Here is a 17,119-nt window from a genome sequence, read left to right as displayed (position 1 = left end):
GTGCAAAGGACACGGGTTCGAGCCCTGGTCCGGGAAGATCCCACATGCCACAGAGCAACTAAGCCCGTGTGCCACAACTGCTGAGCCTGCGCTCTAGAGTCCACGAGCCACAGCTACTGAAGCCTGCTTGCATAGAGCCCATGCTTTGCAACAAGAGAAGCCGCTGCAATGAGAAGCCTGCGCACCACAACGAAGAGTAGCCCCCGCTCGCCACAACTAGAGAAAAAGCCAGCGCGCAGCAACGAAGACCCAATGCAGCCAAAAATAAAAATAATTTAAAAAAAGAGAAAACCTTAATTCAGAGCATAAATAGCACGTTATTTTTAGTTAATTGTTTCCTAGAACAAAGGGTGAACATCTAGAATTCTGACTTTTTTTTTCTGCCATATATATGTATTACATTAAATATATGTATGTATATGTAGATATATACAATTATTATATATAATAAAAGGATCCTAAGTGATGACCTTCCCTTCTAAAATGCAATCAACTCTGCAGCCATAAAAAGATGGCATATCCCTATGTACAGGTAAAGTGTGCCCATAACATACTGGGTGAAAGAACCTATTATTTCTTTTTGTTGTAAATGTAGTGTGTGTGTGTGTGTGTTGGGAGGAGGGAGTATGTTTATGATGGAGTGTTGGGGAGAAGGTAGGAGTGTGTGTGAAGACAGGACTGAGAGGTATGGAGAGTGTGTATGGAGCGCCATGCCTGTGGGAATGGAGGAGGAAGTTATGAGTGGGGAGGAGGGGCAACGGGGACATTTGTCGGGGGAAGTGAAGATTTGCGTGTCTGTTGTGGGGTCCAAGATGTGGAGATGTGTTGAGAAGTGTGAGAGGGAGTCACAGACATAAGTGAGGACATGAATAATTGTACAGAAAAATCTTAGGACATATACCAATATCAGCCTTCATAAATAAAATTTTTTACCTTGTGATTGTTATGCAGGCCAGCTATAAATTTAAAGCCTTATTACTAGGGGAAAACCCCACTGAATTCTTATGTTCATTTAATCACTTCTGGATTTACTAGAATTTCAAAAGATGGACATCTTCAGTCACTGAATCTCTGCAACCAAACATGTCTTTAAACCGTATTTCCCTTTTTATATCCTCTTGATATAAATGGCTGCTGCAATACTGAAGCATTAATTTTATACAGGTATGATGAGTTATTCCTGCAGTGAAACATTTTTAGCTGAAAAAAGATTTAAAAGGGGAACAAAAGCATTACTAGATAACCTCCTAAACCATTTCAGGATCTTCTAACATCTAATAGTAAGTTAACATTTACTTGTGTCTATTTTGCCTTCAAACATTTGTCTTGTAGAAAACACGCAAAAATTGAATATATTAAAAAGTATTGCTGGGGCTTCCCTGGTGGCACAGTGGTTAGGAATCCGCCTGCCAATGCAGGGGACACGGGTTCGAGCCCTGGTCTGGTAAGATCCCACATGCCGTGGAGCAACTAAGCCCGTGTGCCACAACTACTGAGCCCGCACTCTAGAGCCCGCAAGCCACAACTACTGAAGCCGGCGCGCCTAGAGCCCGTGCTCCACAACAAGAGAAGCCATCGCAATGAGAAGCCTGTGCACCGCAACGAAGAGTAGCCCCCGCTCGCCACAAGAGAAAGCCCGCGTGCAGCAACGAAGACCCAACGCAGCCAAAAATAAATTAATTTTAAAAAAAGTATTGCAATTTAAAGTTACATACTATGATATAAAGCTTAAAGTAAAACAACCGAGGTTTGGGTTTTTTTTTTTCCAGTGACATGGGTAAGTCTTCCTAAGAAAAGAAAATATAATAGAGCTTAAGTACACTGAAAGTTTTTTATATATGTCAGAAAAACAAGACAATAGAATTTTAAAAATATTTTTTATTAATATACATGTATTTGATAACTTCGAACTTAGAACACTTAGAATCAGCATGAACAAGGTAAACTACACTTCAATGACAAAGATTTGAAATGGGGGAACAGATACTGTAACTGGTTCACATTAACCTCCCCTTGCAATCTGTATCTGTATCTTGTCCAGTGAAAACGATTTACACAGCTCTACAAGTGCAGTATTTTTCTAACAACCCATTTTGTAGTCTCGGAACACTTTACAGTTAAACTGATTTAGATGTTTAAAGATGAAAAATAAGAAATTTGCACTCTAAATTTAAATATCTAATTCACATTTCTTTACGTTAATGTAAATCAGGAACAATTTACAGTAAACACAAAAACTATTCACGATAGTAGTAACAACAGTTCACATTTTTACTGAACACTTCTTGTGTTAGCCAGGCCCTGCACTAAACATCTGAACATGCAATATCACATTTAATTACCTCGACGGTAAGTGTCACGAGTTCACGTTTTCCACAACTGATGATGCAAGCTGATGACAGCTTGCACTGAGCACTCGTGTCCAGACCTTTCCCTGGCATCGTAGCTAGCATGACTCGTACCGCAGCAGCTCTGGTGCTTGTTTGCACGATTTTACTAATGTCACATGAATACGCAGGCCAGACTCCCCCCCCCCCCAAAAAACATGGCTAAGTCTTTACTACTAGGAGACACACGTGTAAGACAGCACAGAGACAACGAACGAAAGCAGCTGTGATCTAGGTCTGCACTAAAGCCCCTTTTATGGGGACTCAGAGGGGCCCCTTCAGGCCTAACTGCAGGAGGACAGCCTCCGCCTCCTCCTCCTCAGCCTCCCCCTCGCGGATCTGCACCAGCAACTGGAAGAGGTTTGGGGCTGGCCCTTCCGCAACCGCGGTCAGCCACAGCCTCTGGAGGGCCCCGCTGTGGTTGGCCCCGGCAATGACCTGCTCCAGGCGGGCTTGATTCACGTTTTCTTTATCTATGGCCCCCTTCTCCACCACCTTCTGCAGCAGAGGCTCCAGACGAATGACATAAGCAGATAACTTTTCTCCCGGGTTCTGGTAAGTGTTCAGAAATCTGACCTGCGCATCCCTACAGCTCTCCACGCTCCCAAACGCTTGCTCAAGCGCCTTCAGGCATTCGGCGGTGGTAATCGCAGGGTTGCTGGTCTTGAGGATGCGTATGACATCAGCAGCAGGACCTCTAAGACTCTCCATCAACCGCCGCCTCTTTTCCACATCTGACACCTGCCACTCCTCTATGACCTCATTAGTGTGCTCCAGCCAGGGATCAAATGTCTCCTCTCCAGGCCCCAGGATGTCCCTCCCGGAGAAGAGTGTCAGCTTCCTGTACCATATGGACTCAACAAGAGGCGGCATAACATTATGCAAAATATAGTTTAGCATCTCTGCTGGCATATCTGGGATTGGGGCCGGAGTGGGGTTCTGAAACCCAAGGACACGGGCAACATCTTGCACGGTCCACCCCTCTCTTGCCAGGAAGAGGTGCAACCTTTCTAGAAATTCAGCATCGGAAGTCGGGTGCTTAAAGACCACTTTCCACACCCCTCCTTTACCGGGCATCTCCCTGGGGATCGCGGTGTAATCGACAGCACCAGTGAGCTCTAACAAGGCTGCTTTGGCATTCTCTTCCCTCCAGAACATTCTCCCAAGCACTCGATAGGGCACCTGGGGCATCGCAGCCTGGAGGGTCTCTTCGATTTCAGCCTCATCACAGTTCACTGGGATCCCCCAGACCAGCAGGGCTCTCTGGGAGTTCACATCCATCCCCCTACACCAGTCTTCCAACAGTGTCATCGCCATTTTGCCAACTATCAAGGGCCCCAATTTTACAAAATACGGGTTACTGTGGTTCCCTGTGCTCTAGGACTTAGGACAACAGCAGACAGTCCCCCGCAATATGCCCGAGGAGTCAAGCTTCACACCACCACGATTAACAAACGACACCAGAGTCCTGCTCTCGTCCTTCCGCTGCCCCCCAGTGTCAGTCCTCCGCGTTCTCGGAGCGAAGCCTGCGGGATGCTCAGTTACGCGGCCACCGCCATCTTGAGTCTCTGGTCGGGGTCTTCGGGCCGGGTCCTCCACCTGCAGGCAGGGTGTCGCGTCGCAGCTCAGAGGCGAGGAGTGAGGGCGGGCGGCGAAGGCGGGAGCCGCCGGGCTGTAGAGGCCGCCGGGGTGTAATCGCGGGGCGTAGTCTTCTGTTCTCAGCCCGGGCGCCAGGCACTCGCGGCTGCTTCCGGCGTCAAGCGGGCTTTCGCGGTCGGAGCCGGGCCTTCAGGCGCGCGAGAAGCCGCTTCTCTGCAGACGAGAACTGTGCCGCCCCCGGAGGAAGAGACTATCCCGAGGTCGCAGCGGCGGCAGCGGGGCCAGCCCGAGAGATGGTCCTTCGCTGGCGCAGGTGCCCGTCTGAGCTGCGAGGACAACCGGGCACCCAGAACACACGCGGCGGAGGCGCGGGTAGGATGCGGAAGCAGGGCTAGAAGCGGCGCAGACGAAGGCAGGCCACGGCGACTGCGCGCCCGAGCTGCTGCACGTGGAGGCGGGATGGCGCAGCGCGACTTCCGGCTGGTCAGACCCGCAGCCAGCCGAGACGTTACGGCCGCAGTGGAAGGCGGGACCGGCCGGCAAGCGGCTTTCGCCCCGCCCCGCCCCCGCGGCCGAGCCTGCGCGAGCGTAGCCACGGCAACGGCGGCCCAGAAGACTGGCGACCTGAGTGCTTCGGCGGCCCGCAGAGGCGAGCGATTGCCTTGGTGCCAGCAAGGGGCTCCGGGCATTAATTTCTCTGACGGCGCGTTTCCTTTTTCACATTTTACAGATTTTTTTTTTCTCACAAAGCACTGTATTTAAAAGACGATAATATAATACCGGAGTGGATTTAAGATGATATGCGTCCGTCAAGGAAGATTGTCTACTCACGTCGCTCGTTCAAGTCAATGCTGTATAAGTAAATACCCTATACCATCTGATCGCACTCCGCAACCTCCGCGAATTTCATCCAAATGAAACTAAAACGTTGGAAGTGTGCCGTGTGTTTGTGTGAGACACTGAGTTGAGACTTTTTCTTGTCTAAGATTTTGTAAGAAGATCTAGATCTATTTAGTAACCTTTGTAGCCAGGCTACATGTGTTATTTCCCTTGTCCTGGCATCACTGACAGTGAGCTGATAAAACAGAATCCTTACGGTTCAAAAACGTCAAGTAATCCCTTGCAAGCAAACCAAGGCCTATTTACGTCAATCCCAGATAGTGAAAATCTCCCCAGAAGGACACAGCATTCAACTCTGAATTTTTAAAACCTTATTTAATAAAAGGTTTAAAGATACAGAAGAACATTCAAAAGTAAATAAGTTACATAGGTACATTACAATCACATCAGCAAGATTTTCTTTAGTGTGTTAATTTTTTTTTATAAAAAGCACACAAAAAATAAAATCTTCAGTCTGGTCTATCACAACTGTACAGCAAAAGAGGTAATATTTATATATATGTACACTATTTTAATATGTAACAGTCTTTTTAAAAAAGGGTGCCACAGGCAGCAAACACACAAAAGGCAGTGTCTGATATTTTTCAAAATAAAAGGAATATACTTATTTATATGCTATTAAAATATTTGTACAATAATTACAGACTGTCAAGGCTATTCCTGTGCTCTGTCCCCTCCAACAAGGCCTTCGACTGAGAGACGAATGAAAAGGTGAAACAGCTGCAAACTGTGAGAGGCAAATATTAACACAGCAAAAATATGGGGAGGACATACAATTGTTTTATAAAAATATGCATACTTCCTATAAACCTAAGGAGTTAGGCTTGCCAGTCTGGTAATAAATACCGTCCCAGAATAGTGAGCCCCAGTAAAAACATACTTAAATAGCTGAGGCTTGAGTATGTGTTGTATTCCTCCTTCATCTTAACATCTGGCACATGAGAAGAGGTTAGGTCACTGAGGCAGTTAAATATAGGGGATCCCTTTAGACATAAGCAGCACACGACCTCTGTGCCAGGGGTGGAAGTGGGGTAGCAGAAGGGATGGGTGTGTACCTTAGTTGTGAGGGGGGCTGCTGAAGGCATGGAGGACAGTGCTTCAGCACTGTCTCCGTGGGTGGGTAAGAGACCTCAGAAACGGTCTAGAACACAGGCACTAGGTTAGTTTCATGCCCTTAGCTGAGTGTAGATGGAGGCTGAGAGATGGATATGTGAGATGGTGTGGGGAGGACATTATAAAGCTGAAGGTGTTTGTCATTTAACTTCTTAAAGCAAAGAGCTCTGAATATAAGAAAAAAGAAAAAAACAAAGTAGCCTAATGGTTCACAGGGAGAAAGCACCATAAAGGATATACCTATGCCAGCTTCTATGGGCGCACCTACGTTACTGGCAGGTCACTTGCCACAATTGCATCTGCCCTCTAAACATTATACCTTTTACACTGCATTCTCGATACTAATCCATTCTGGAGCATAAACCCTTCTAAAATACGGTGTTGGGTGGGGTTAATACAGAGAGGTACCATCTTGATTTTCTCCACCTATATTCACCTGGTCTGGTCTCCGTGAGCTTAGAAGAGGAGAATCACTGTAGACGAAGGAGGTTTCTGTTACCACATGTCCAAAAAAGAAGCCTGAAACTAAATACGGTTTAAATAGAAAAAACCTCGGGAAACTTAAGTAGCACTTTGGGGCAAAGCTGTGAAGGCACTCATATTACATATGTGATTTAGAAGAGAGCCTAAATTTGCTACCCTCCTGTTTTTGGAGGGTATACCAGATTTTTGCAGTCTTGGGCCGTTGAGCTTGTAAAAGCCTATGGAAGAAACTAGCTGGGAAGTTAGAGGTCTAGGTAGCCATCAGAAGTTGAGGAGGGGGGAGAATTTTAATTCCCATAGCTGGGCTCATGTATAACCATATTAATGCATAAATGAATGCTAATACACACCTGATAGTGCATAGTTTAGAAACAAAACTCCCTCCCCACTCCCAGCTACCAATATGACGCCTTTAGGCTATCTCAGAAGAGTAGCAGAATGAATACTTTTTGGCTCCTTCCTAACGTGGATTCACTTAGAACTTCTTTTACACAACTAAAGTTGAACAGCAAGATCAGAAAAATAACTCAGCCCTCCTATGGGACTGGCAAGTGAAGGGGCCTCCAGAATCTTCCAGCCCTTCCACATCAGTGACTCCACACCAAATATGGCTTCTTCAAGCCAGAAACAAAACCAGAATCTGGCTTCCAGCCAATTGCCTCAAGCTACTTGAAAGTACAGCCAAAGAAGAGGTAGCAACAAGAACTGCCTTTGATCTCCCTTGATCCTGCTAGTCTCCGTGTGCCTTTGTGATATCTTCCACCTTTCCACCCTCTTTCAGTGCTACTATCATTCCTATTGGCAGAACGAGGGACTTTAGGGTCTTGGAAATGTGGGGGGGAGGGTGGTGCCAAGAAGGTGCCTTGTTTTGGGATAAATGCACTTGGGCCTCTGGAAAGGAGGAATCCCCTGGTCCCTGAGAGGATGTTAAAAATTAAATATTAAGAATAAATAAATAGCTCCCAAATGACACAAGTCAAGGAATGAAGGCTCCTGTCCCATCTGGCTAGGAGACCTCCCCCTCCCAGGGAAGGATCCAGAAATCTCCAGCATGCAGGACTGAGGGCTGAGCTGTGGATATCAGCACTAGACCAGGTGGGGTGGGGTTAGGTGGCAGCTGCCAAGGGCAGGACAGAGGCAGGCAAGAAACTTGCACCAAGGAGGAGCAGGCTGGGCCTAGGCTAAGCTCCCTTAGCAGCCTCCAGGGCCCAAAGGTATTTGGCAAAAAGGTGGGAAGCAGGAAAAGCCAAGGCTTATCAAAAGCTCCCTCAGGCCTAGCCCTGTAGCAGCCCTGCAGCTTCCTTCCTCTGCACAGTTTCCTTCCCTCCAGCAGGCTGAGAGCTTGCAAAGAACATTGGCTCCTTCCCCAGACATCTGAGAAAACTTTCCAGCCCCAGCAGGATGCTAGCGAGCAGCAAAGGGATAGGTACCAGTCCTGGTCTCTCTCCCTGCACCTGTTCTGGCAGCCTCCCTCCAACGGAGAACGTGGCCTCTCTGAGGACATAGTCACTGAAGCAGCATGGCCTGGACACTGCCGCAGAGGAGACAGCACAGATGCCAGGCTGAGCTCCCTCTCGGAGATGGCCACCACACTCCTTCCCACGGAGTCCCTCTTTCCGGGGCTTGGGGCAGGGCCTGTACAGGTCCCCTGGGGCGGGGGATTAATGCTGCCAAGGGGGCGCGCTTGTGCTTGTCTCTCCATGGTGACCTAAGGGAGCAAGGGAAACAAAGAGAGAGAGAAGCAACCTCGTGGCTTGGCGGCAGAGGTCCATGTGAGAGGCAGCGGCGGCAGCGCTGGAGCCCCTCCCCAGGGGCAGCCCCAGCGAGCAGGGACTCTCCCAGTCCCAGGAAAGCAGGAGGGAAACTTCCGACAGACCAAATGCAAGAGAACTGGATCCTGCAGCCCTTAACACTGCTCCTGGGCCCTGTGTAAGTAAAAGAGCCGTTTATTTAATTGTATCCGTTTTGCAGAGACAAGTCCACGTGATCTCTCCCTCCGGAGGTTCCAGTGCTGGCAGAGCGTCTCAGGCTGGAGCAGGGCCCGGAGCCCCGGGCGTCAGCCCCTCTCGCCTGCGCTGCTCTCCTCCCTCAGGGCCGGCTGGTGGGGGGAGGCGGCCGCAGTGGCCGCAGCGGCCGCGGCCTCTTTCTCCTTCTGCCTCAGAGCGGCCGCCTTCTTCTCCTGCTCGGCGTGGCTCTTCATGTGAGCGCTGCGGCTCTTCACCTTGTAAAACACCCTGTAGCCGGGAAGGAGGGGCTCCAGTAAGAGGTCTGTCTCCACCCCTGGGACCTCCAGGCTAGAGCACCTGCGTGCGTGCGTGTATGTGTGTATGTGTGTGTGTGTGTGTGTGTGTCTGTTCTGGGGGCTCCCCGGCCCTTCTGGCTTGCTCCGCGCCACGTGGTCCAGCCCCACCCTCCAACAAGGGGACCGATGGGCTCCCAATTCAGTGCCATCATCCCTCTTCTAAAAGCCGCCAAGGGACGTCACCGGGGAAACCCTCTGAGCCAATCAGGAGACAGGGCGAAAGCTGTGACTCCTCCTACTTCTCCCCAGGAATCGACGTCTGCCCCTCCCCCAACCGCAGCCAACCTACCAGGTCCCAGTGGAGACTGGGTCTGCCTTCTTACCTGCCACATTTTTTACACGGAAAAGTGTTCTCCTGATTCTGGCTCTTATTAAATGGCTCTGGTTTTTTCTTCTTCTCCGAAAAAGGAAGTGCCCTACGTGACTTCCCTGGCCCCTCTCTTGGCTTCTCTGAGGCCTGGCCACCTGCAGATCCAGGGGCATTGGATTCGTGGCTTCGGAGGATGAGGATGTCATTGGCCTGGAGAGGGTCAAACAAAGGAGAGCTAAGAGATTTGGGGAAGAGAGGATCCCGAATTATGGAGTATCAGTGAACAGAGGGCTTTTAAAGATCATACACTCATTCCAAATGGTCCGCTAGCATCCTCTTGAATCTTTCCAGTGACAAGGCACTCACAGCTCTGTTTCCACAAACTGCTGGTACCGTAATTACGTGGGACAGCCCTAGCTGCTATAAGGACTTCCTGATGTATCTGACAGGGGTCTTGGTGTCTCTGTTAATGACGTGGGTTCACGTTTTCAGTCACTTAGTCTATTCATGACTTCATTCCATAAATGACCTTCAAATCTGTGTAACATGCCAGGTTACACACGGGGTAGAGAGGTGACAGGAGCCCCTGACATCAGAGAACTCACAGTCTGAAGGGACAGACATGCAGGCAGTTAGCTCCTGACAACATGAGCCACCATGGGAAACGCCAAGCAGGTGCCAGAGAGCACAGGACGCCTGGTGCAGACCTGGAGAGGTGCTGCTCAGGGTATGCGAACCATGGACCTCGGGTTAGGGGAGCCCCAGGTGGCCATTAGGAGTCACACATGTGCACTGGATCAAACCACACAGGAAAGCATTCATAAAAGTTCAGCAGAACTCAGTGGCGTGTGTACACTGAGCACAGCTCTTGGAGGAGCACAGACAAGGCTCAGAAGGGAGCAAACAGCTGTGTGTCTACAGTTTGTGAGGGTTTTCCTGCAAGTTTAAGTGTACAACACAAATTAAACAAACAAAGACTCTCATAGTAGCTCCGTAGCAGACCCTACCCAGCCCTCTCTCTCTTGGGGGACCTCTTCCTGACAAGGAACAGCTCTGGCTGGTATGTCTTGCTTCTTGGCCTGTGATGTGGTGGACAGAACACTGCACTAGGAGGACCTGGGGTGGGACCTCAGGCAAGTCACTTAGCAACTCTGAACCCAGCTTCCTCCATCGGCAAGGTGGGGGCTAACACTTTATGGGGTTATCGCGAGGGATGAAGTAGATAATGAACAGGAAAGCACTTCTTAGACAACATGCGTGAGGGGCCGTTGTTGTTATTCCCATTGTCTCAGCTCAGTTTCAGAATTCTTGTCAGGGACACGGCTCTCTTAGGGGGAGCCCTGTCTGAACTGTAAGTCAGGAACGCTTCCCCAGTGTCCCACACACCTGGGTTTTTACAAAGCCTTTCTCCTCTGTGACTCAGATACAGAAGCCGTATAGTGTAAAATTAATAGCGGATTCTGGAGTCAGGCTGCCTACTAGCTGTCTTATCTTGGACCTCAATTTCCTTCTCTGTAAAATGGGAATAATGACAGTACCTACTACATGGAGTTATGAGGATAAAATGAGTTAACAGCATAAACTGTCTAGTGCTTTCCTGCCACGATGATGATCATCATCATCTTCATGTTCCTGCTCTGCCCTCCCTCCCACACCCCTAGGCCCAGCTCCAGCCGTCCTCCTGGCCCTGGGCTCCCCCAGTGGAGGTCACACTTACCGACTCATTGGCCTGTAGTGTCTGCGTGGCTTTGACAGCCGCTGCCCGCCGGCTTCGCTCTCGCCCCTCTTCCTGCTCCGCCTTCTCCTGGGTCTCTGGCATCTCTTCCTCCTCCTTTCTGGCCTCCTTTACTTCCTTCTTAGGCTCTAGCCTCTCTTCACTTGGGGACTCTCTTCTGGGAGGAGGCACCCTGGGGAACTTCTGGGAAGTCTATGGGGGACAAGAGCAGGGCAGTGAGCCTACAGCTCAGTCACGCAGCCACATGCACCGATTCTGACCCGGCCAGGGGCTCACTAGGCCCTGCTAGTCCTGCTAGCCTGGCCTGGGCCAGTGCGGCCTCCTGTGCTAGACTCTATACTCTCCCACCGCTAATCCACCGGTAAAATGAGAGAGAGCCTTGAGGCCTGGAAGCCCTCAGGATGAGACCAAGCACTTGAGATGGAGCTGGGGCAGGGAGGGAGCATGCCAGTCCCTCCCCACAGGCCACCTGTCCTCTTGGGTGTGTCCAAGAGACACATTCTAGGGCAGGGTGGTCTGGTGGAACCAGGCAGCAGCCTTGAGCTCCATTCTAAGCTATCTTTGTAACGTTTTCTGTATCTCTACCCCCTTCCCATCTGCAAGTGGGAACTAAATCACTCCCTGTCTTAGAGCAGCATGTCACCAAGTGTGGACTTGTGACCCCAAGATGTTATTAGGTGGATACATGGACACAGAATTAAATAACATTCTCTTTTCACAAAATTGAATAACGTTCTCTTTTCACTTCTCTTTCAATCCTGATTATGTCAAGGACAAAGCCTCGAGTTGGTATTAATGTGTCTTTTATACTGTTCTAGACTTAACAAGGAGAGGTCAGGCCTCATCTCAGAGCCTTGGCAGGTAATAGTATCTGGCTAGAATTTAATAACATTGTTTGGTTTTCATATATATTTATTTTTACCAGTACCTTCTATGGCCAGCAACACCGGTTTTCTATTTATGATTGTGACATAAAGCTTCCCTTGAGTAAAAAATGGGTTGATTTAAAGAAAAATATTAAAAGCACAAGTGGTGTATGGACATGACAAAAATAGTAATGGTGACATGTGGTAGGATGCAGATACAGCAGAATTCATAAAGGTGATACAAGAATGACTAAAGTTTAGGAAAGAGGGTTAGAGGTCTGCTACGAGGGGACAATAAGTCAATGCTGGTGCAAATACTGTGGGAAATTTCCCCCAACGTTCTGCATCAACACAATATATTATTACGATGACACTGGCAGATAGAGAGGGGAACCCAAAGGTCCAGAGCCAGTGTCCAGGACATCAGCTCCCTGGGGCCGTCAGGGACACTGCCTTCCTCTCTCTGCTCTCCAGGGAGTCCTGGAGAGCTTGGCCTCAGGCTCCCACCTCAGCCTAAGCAGCTGAGGCAGGGAAGGGAGTCACCTTAATATCCACTTCAACCTCTTCCTGGGCCGACTTTTCATCACTTGTATCCACATCCCCGAAGGTTAGCGTCCCATTGCGGCCAATCTTCACCTGCTTCTTGTAGGTGTAGTAGAACTCCACACACTGGGCCACGGTCTTGGTTTGGATCTGGTATGAAGCCAAAACTGAGGTCAGAGTTCCTGGTTCAGCTCACCTGCCTGGGGGCACTCCAGCCTTTCTTATCCCTGCATGCCCCTCCGTTAACCTTAGCAAACACTAAACCCAATAAACCCAGGAAATACAAGCATGTCTCCAACACCTGCTCTGCACAAACCACTGACCAATTCAACACTTCAGCACTATTTTTTTTTAAAAAGCTAAAAAGGACAACATGGAGCCATTGGGGAAATTTGAATACGGATCATGTATTAGAGAGCATTATTGTGTCAGTTTAAATTTCTTGGGTGTGATAATGGTACTTTGGTTTTGTAGGAGAATATCTTTGTTTTAGGAAATATTTAGGTCAAATGTCATGATGTCTGTAACTTTTAATGATTGGTTAAAACAGAATACCTGTGTGTGAGTTTATTTACGGACACAGAGAGAGAGCAAATGTGGCAAATGTTAACAACTGGTAAATCTGAGAGGTAATACAGGTGTTCATTATACTATTCTTCCCATTTTTCTGTAAGCTTGAGATTTTTCAAAATGAAAAGTTAAAGGGGAAAAAGCCTGGGCACCATCCACATTCAAAGCCAGACTAGACCTGGCAACACAGCCTCTCTACATCAATCGGAGCAAACAATTTCATTCCTCTTGAGGGAGCAGTGAGGACAGAGAATTGTCAACTGCCCTATGTTGGGGAGGAACTCAGGGGAGACTAACACGTAAGCCCTGGAAAGCCTGAAGAGGAAGCAGGAGGCTAAGTCTTGTTCTAACTCTACCACTAAATGGCTGTGTGGCCTTAGGCAAGGCTCTTGGTGTGAAAGTAGTGAGTGGGATGAGACCAGATGATCCCCAAGGGCCTCCCAAGCTCTGAAACCCTAGCCCTCCTGTTTCACAAATCCATTTGGCCACTGGGTTTGGTTTCTGGACTACCTCCCCCCTACCCCCAACCTGTTTTCTCTGACTCTCCCCCATCTCCCCAGACTCCCAGACTGCTCAGCCAGCTGCTGGGCTGCACTGGGAACTGGGGTGTCCTGTCCACAGAGCCCAAGGGGTCAGTGAGGGCCCTCTGTGCATGAGCAGGAAGCAGACATGACTCATCTCCCACTAATGTATTAACTAGATCCTGTTTACACTTTTATTATCAATTCCCTCTGATCATCTGTTAGCCTGACTCATGGTCTGCTCTTTTCATTAAGGCATTAGGGGCACCTCAGTGAGCTTCACAAGGCATGTACTTCCTGGCAATATTGCCCAATCAGGGAGCCCAGCAAACGACTGTCCTCACAACAGGGCCCTTGTAGGAGAATCTGTCAGCACTTGGTCCAGGCCCCAGGGCGTTCCTGGTACAACCTACAATCCCAGGAGGAAAGAACACATTCTGGGAAGCACTCTTCCCTCAGCTGTCGACACAGCTCACTCTCGCCATAGCCCAGGCTTTGTGAGACAGGGCTGGTGGGAAGATGCAAGCCCTTAGATTAGCATATCACTCTCCCAGAAGAACACAGAGGCAACACAAGAGAATCTAGGAAAACTAGGCCCAGGCTTCCACTACTCTGTCAGCTGAGTTAGTGGAAGGAAGCCCCGGGCCTGACAGGAAGTGGGCAGAAGCCCCCTAGGTCAGTTATAGTCACTTGCTAGCTCTCGGTCCCCTCATCTCGGGGTGACTTCTCCTCCCACTAATTGTGGCCTTTGAAGTATTCCAGCCCCTTAGGATGGCTCACCTCTGCTTGCAGCCCCCCTTCTCTTCCTGTTCTCCCTTAGGCAAGTCACTATTTATTTGGTGCCACTGGGTCTGGTGCCCACTCAGGCCCCCCTCTGGACTGAGACTTCAGAGTATGGCCACCCTACCCTAAGGTGAGGGAAGGGGCTTAGAACCAAGGGGGAAAAAGCCTGATCATTTCCATTCTTGTTTTGTTTAGAAAAAAATGTCTCTGGGGACTTCCCTGGTGGCGCAGTGGTTAAGAATCCGCCTGCCAATGCAGGGGACATGGGTTCAAGCCCTGGTCCGGGAAGATCCCACATGCCGCGGAACAGCTAAACCCGTGTGCCACAACTACTGAGCCTGCACTCTAGAGCCCGCGAGCCACAGCTCCTGAGTCCACGTGCCACAACTACTGAAGCCCACGCGCGTAGAGCTCGTGTTCCGCAACAAGAGAGGCCACCGCAATGAGAAGCCCGCACGCCGCAACTAAAAAAAGCCTGCGTGCAGCAACGAAGACCCAGTGCAGCCGAAAATAAACAAATAAATGTATTAAAAAAAAAAAAAAAGAAAAAGAAAAAATGTCTCTGAAGCTACTTAGTGGCATTGACCTAACCGCTTTGTAAGAGGTCTTGGTAAGCAATTGCAGGGCCCCCCCACTGGCAGAGGGAGCCCCCAAATCATGCAGGCAGCTCCTGCCCCTCTGTTGCCCCCAAAACGGAGCCCCAGCTCACCAGCTTCTGCACCAAGAAGAAATCCTTCTTGTAGATGGCAATGCCCTTGTTGAACAGCTTCCTCTCAGCCATCTTCCACTGGTCGGAGCCTGCAGGGCAAAGAGGAAGCCAGGGTAGTGAGGGGGTGGGACTGTGAGCACTGCAGGGGCAATTCTGACCAGCAGAAAAGTGTGAGGTCATCTAGCCGCTGTCTCTGCAGGCATTCAGAGCTGGCTCCACATCCTGCTTCTGCCACCTACTGGCCATGTTGCTTAGCCTCTGAGCCTCACTTTTCCCCACTTGTGAAATGGGAACTAGTAATAGAAGCCACCTCACCAGCTGTGGTACAGACTCAGTGAGACAATGCATGTGGAGCCCTTGGTGATATACCCGGCACAGACGGGATGCACCACTCGACAGGGGTCGATACCAGGGACTGCTATTATGCCACTTGGTCAATGTCCCTCTTAAAGCACAGTCCCCAGAATGGGACATGGCACTCCAGGGGTCCTCTAAGTTCCAGCACCTGATGCCAATTTGGATGGCACTCCCTGGGCTCCTGCCCCTCCCCTTATACCCACACCCTGGGCTCTTCTACCCAGATGGACTCCCACCTGCTTATGCCCTTCTCCCTTCCCTTGCAGGGCACAGGAAGCCCCTCGAGAGCCACCCCAGCTCTGGTGTCAGTCCCCTCACACTGGATCTTGGGTTATCTGCCCCCCACCTCCCCACCCCCGCTCCACCCTGGGCTGTGACTCAGCACTGAACTGAGCCCCACTGATGCTGGAGACCCCTCGAGGCCCCAGGCCCACCCTGCCAGCCCACCTGTGTAGTGATAAGTTGCCAACGGGTGGTTGTGGAGCCGCAGCGGCTTCTTCAGTAGCAGCTTATTCAGCGTTTCCTAAAAGGGAAGTGAAGAAAAGGTCAAGGCCCTGGCTGGGGTCTTGGTGGGCAAAATTCGGACCTCTGAGTAGGGTGGGCACCCACTCTTGGCCCTCTTAACTGTGGAGGGGCAAGAGGTCTGGCAGGATGGCAAGGGCATGGGGGTTGGGTCGCTCAGGGCCTCTTAAAAGAGGAAACACATGGTCCCCAAGGCAGGCAGCCACAGATAGAGAAGGCCCTCAGTGACAGCCCCGTCCGAGGGTGGGGACCCACTACCCAGGATCAGAGACTGGGGTGGACCTTGCACAGCAAAGTCTGTAGTTTGGAACCAGGGCTCCCTCAGGCCGACCCCCTACCATCCCCAACTTGGTCAGACCTTCCTGCCTGCCTCAAATCAGCCCGCCGACAGGCCTGGCTCCTGGACAGCACACAGATCCCTGCCAGCCTCCCCAAGGGGCCCTCCCTCCACCAGGGGCAGTGTCTCACCAGGATGTCTCCCCTGGACTCGTGCAGACAGTGCAGGGCCAGCTCCTGGTTGGTGCCAGCTCCAGGGAAAATGCTGGAGCAGGCAGCTGTCAGCAGGTCTTCCACTGGGGAGGGAGGAGAGAAAGGCACTTTTAGGGCTGGGCTGGGCAGGGCTGCATGGGGCGGAGCCTAGCCCACCCACTGCCCAATAGCCAGCCTTTGTCTGCTGGCTCATGACCTCTCACCTTGCCTCTGCTTCTCCTGGCTGCTCTCTAAGTCCTCCCATGGCTGCCACACCAAGTCGGCCTTGTGGGAGTCTGCGGCTGCCAGGGCGCGGTCCCTCATCGAGGGGATTTCTGCTTGGAACCGGGAGCCCACGTTGATCCGTCTGCAGGGGCGGCAAGGGCAGGGAGTGAGGCTTCACCATGTGGGGATGGGGAACCCTACTTCCTCCCTGAGGATGGAGAAGATGCGGGGGTAGCTGGCAGAGGCTGAGCGCAGCAAGGATTCAGCTGGATGTAAGGGAACCTGGCTTCTATGACAGCCTGGCAAGTGGCACCTGGTGCTGTCAGAAAGGCAAGGCCCAGAGGTTGGAAAGGGGAGAAGAAGCTCCAGGTTTACAGACAGGGAAAGACTCTTGGACTGCCCTTCTAATTCTCCTCAGAGGCAAATTCAAACTGAGCTGGTCCTTTCCTTCCCTGTGACTTCCACACAGAAGCTGGGGTGGGGATCAGTGAAGCCCAGGGCTAAGTGCAGAAGCCCAGAGAGGTCTGCTCAGCCCCCAGCCCACAGAAGCCTCCTCTTCCTCGTAGGGCCCACCTGCATGCACCGGACTCCAGCTGGCCACCCTCACCCCCCGAGCCAGAGGCTGGGCTGAACTTACGGCTCGATGCTCACTGGGGTGGCCTCCCCCATCACAGAGAGGACAGGCGGGGTGACTTCAGCGCTATCTATGGGACAAAAGGCAGGTTA

At 50.7% G+C, this 17,119-nt stretch overlaps 2 protein-coding genes across 3 annotated transcripts in view; both read right to left on the bottom strand.

Annotated features, from left to right (window-relative positions):
* Positions 1–1,891: 1,891 nt before the first annotated feature.
* PNMA1 (PNMA family member 1) lies at positions 1,892–4,425 on the bottom strand. Its single transcript, XM_060004240.1, has one exon. The coding sequence runs from the start codon at positions 3,702–3,704 to the stop codon at positions 2,652–2,654; it is 1,053 nt and encodes a 350-aa protein (XP_059860223.1). The 5' UTR covers positions 3,705–4,425; the 3' UTR covers positions 1,892–2,651.
* A 770-nt stretch (positions 4,426–5,195) lies between these two features.
* MIDEAS (mitotic deacetylase associated SANT domain protein) overlaps positions 5,196–17,119 on the bottom strand; it is a 67,171-nt gene continuing 55,247 nt past the window's right edge. For both annotated transcript variants that reach the window (XM_060004239.1, XM_060004238.2), the window contains exons 5-13: positions 17,031–17,097; positions 16,393–16,535; positions 16,169–16,272; positions 15,626–15,701; positions 14,822–14,910; positions 12,239–12,388; positions 10,812–11,021; positions 9,108–9,304; positions 5,196–8,716 (exon numbers count right to left, since the gene is read on the bottom strand). In XM_060004239.1, coding sequence (XP_059860222.1) covers positions 8,539–8,716; positions 9,108–9,304; positions 10,812–11,021; positions 12,239–12,388; positions 14,822–14,910; positions 15,626–15,701; positions 16,169–16,272; positions 16,393–16,535; positions 17,031–17,097 — 1,214 coding nt within the window. In that variant the 3' untranslated portion in view covers positions 5,196–8,538. The remainder of the gene's footprint in view (positions 8,717–9,107; positions 9,305–10,811; positions 11,022–12,238; positions 12,389–14,821; positions 14,911–15,625; positions 15,702–16,168; positions 16,273–16,392; positions 16,536–17,030; positions 17,098–17,119) is intronic.

The sequence above is a fragment of the Delphinus delphis genome, chromosome 2 (assembly GCF_949987515.2).
Source record: "Delphinus delphis chromosome 2, mDelDel1.2, whole genome shotgun sequence".
Classification (NCBI taxonomy): Eukaryota; Metazoa; Chordata; class Mammalia; order Artiodactyla; family Delphinidae; genus Delphinus; species Delphinus delphis.
Note: the sequence above shows the minus strand (reverse complement) of the source record. Positions and strands in the feature narration are given on the sequence as shown.

What these genes read in the sequence shown, in the direction of transcription:
- PNMA1 (XM_060004240.1), bottom strand. Translation starts at nt 3,704, where the DNA reads ATGGCGATGACACTGTTGGAAGACTGGTGTAGGGGGATGGATGTGAAC.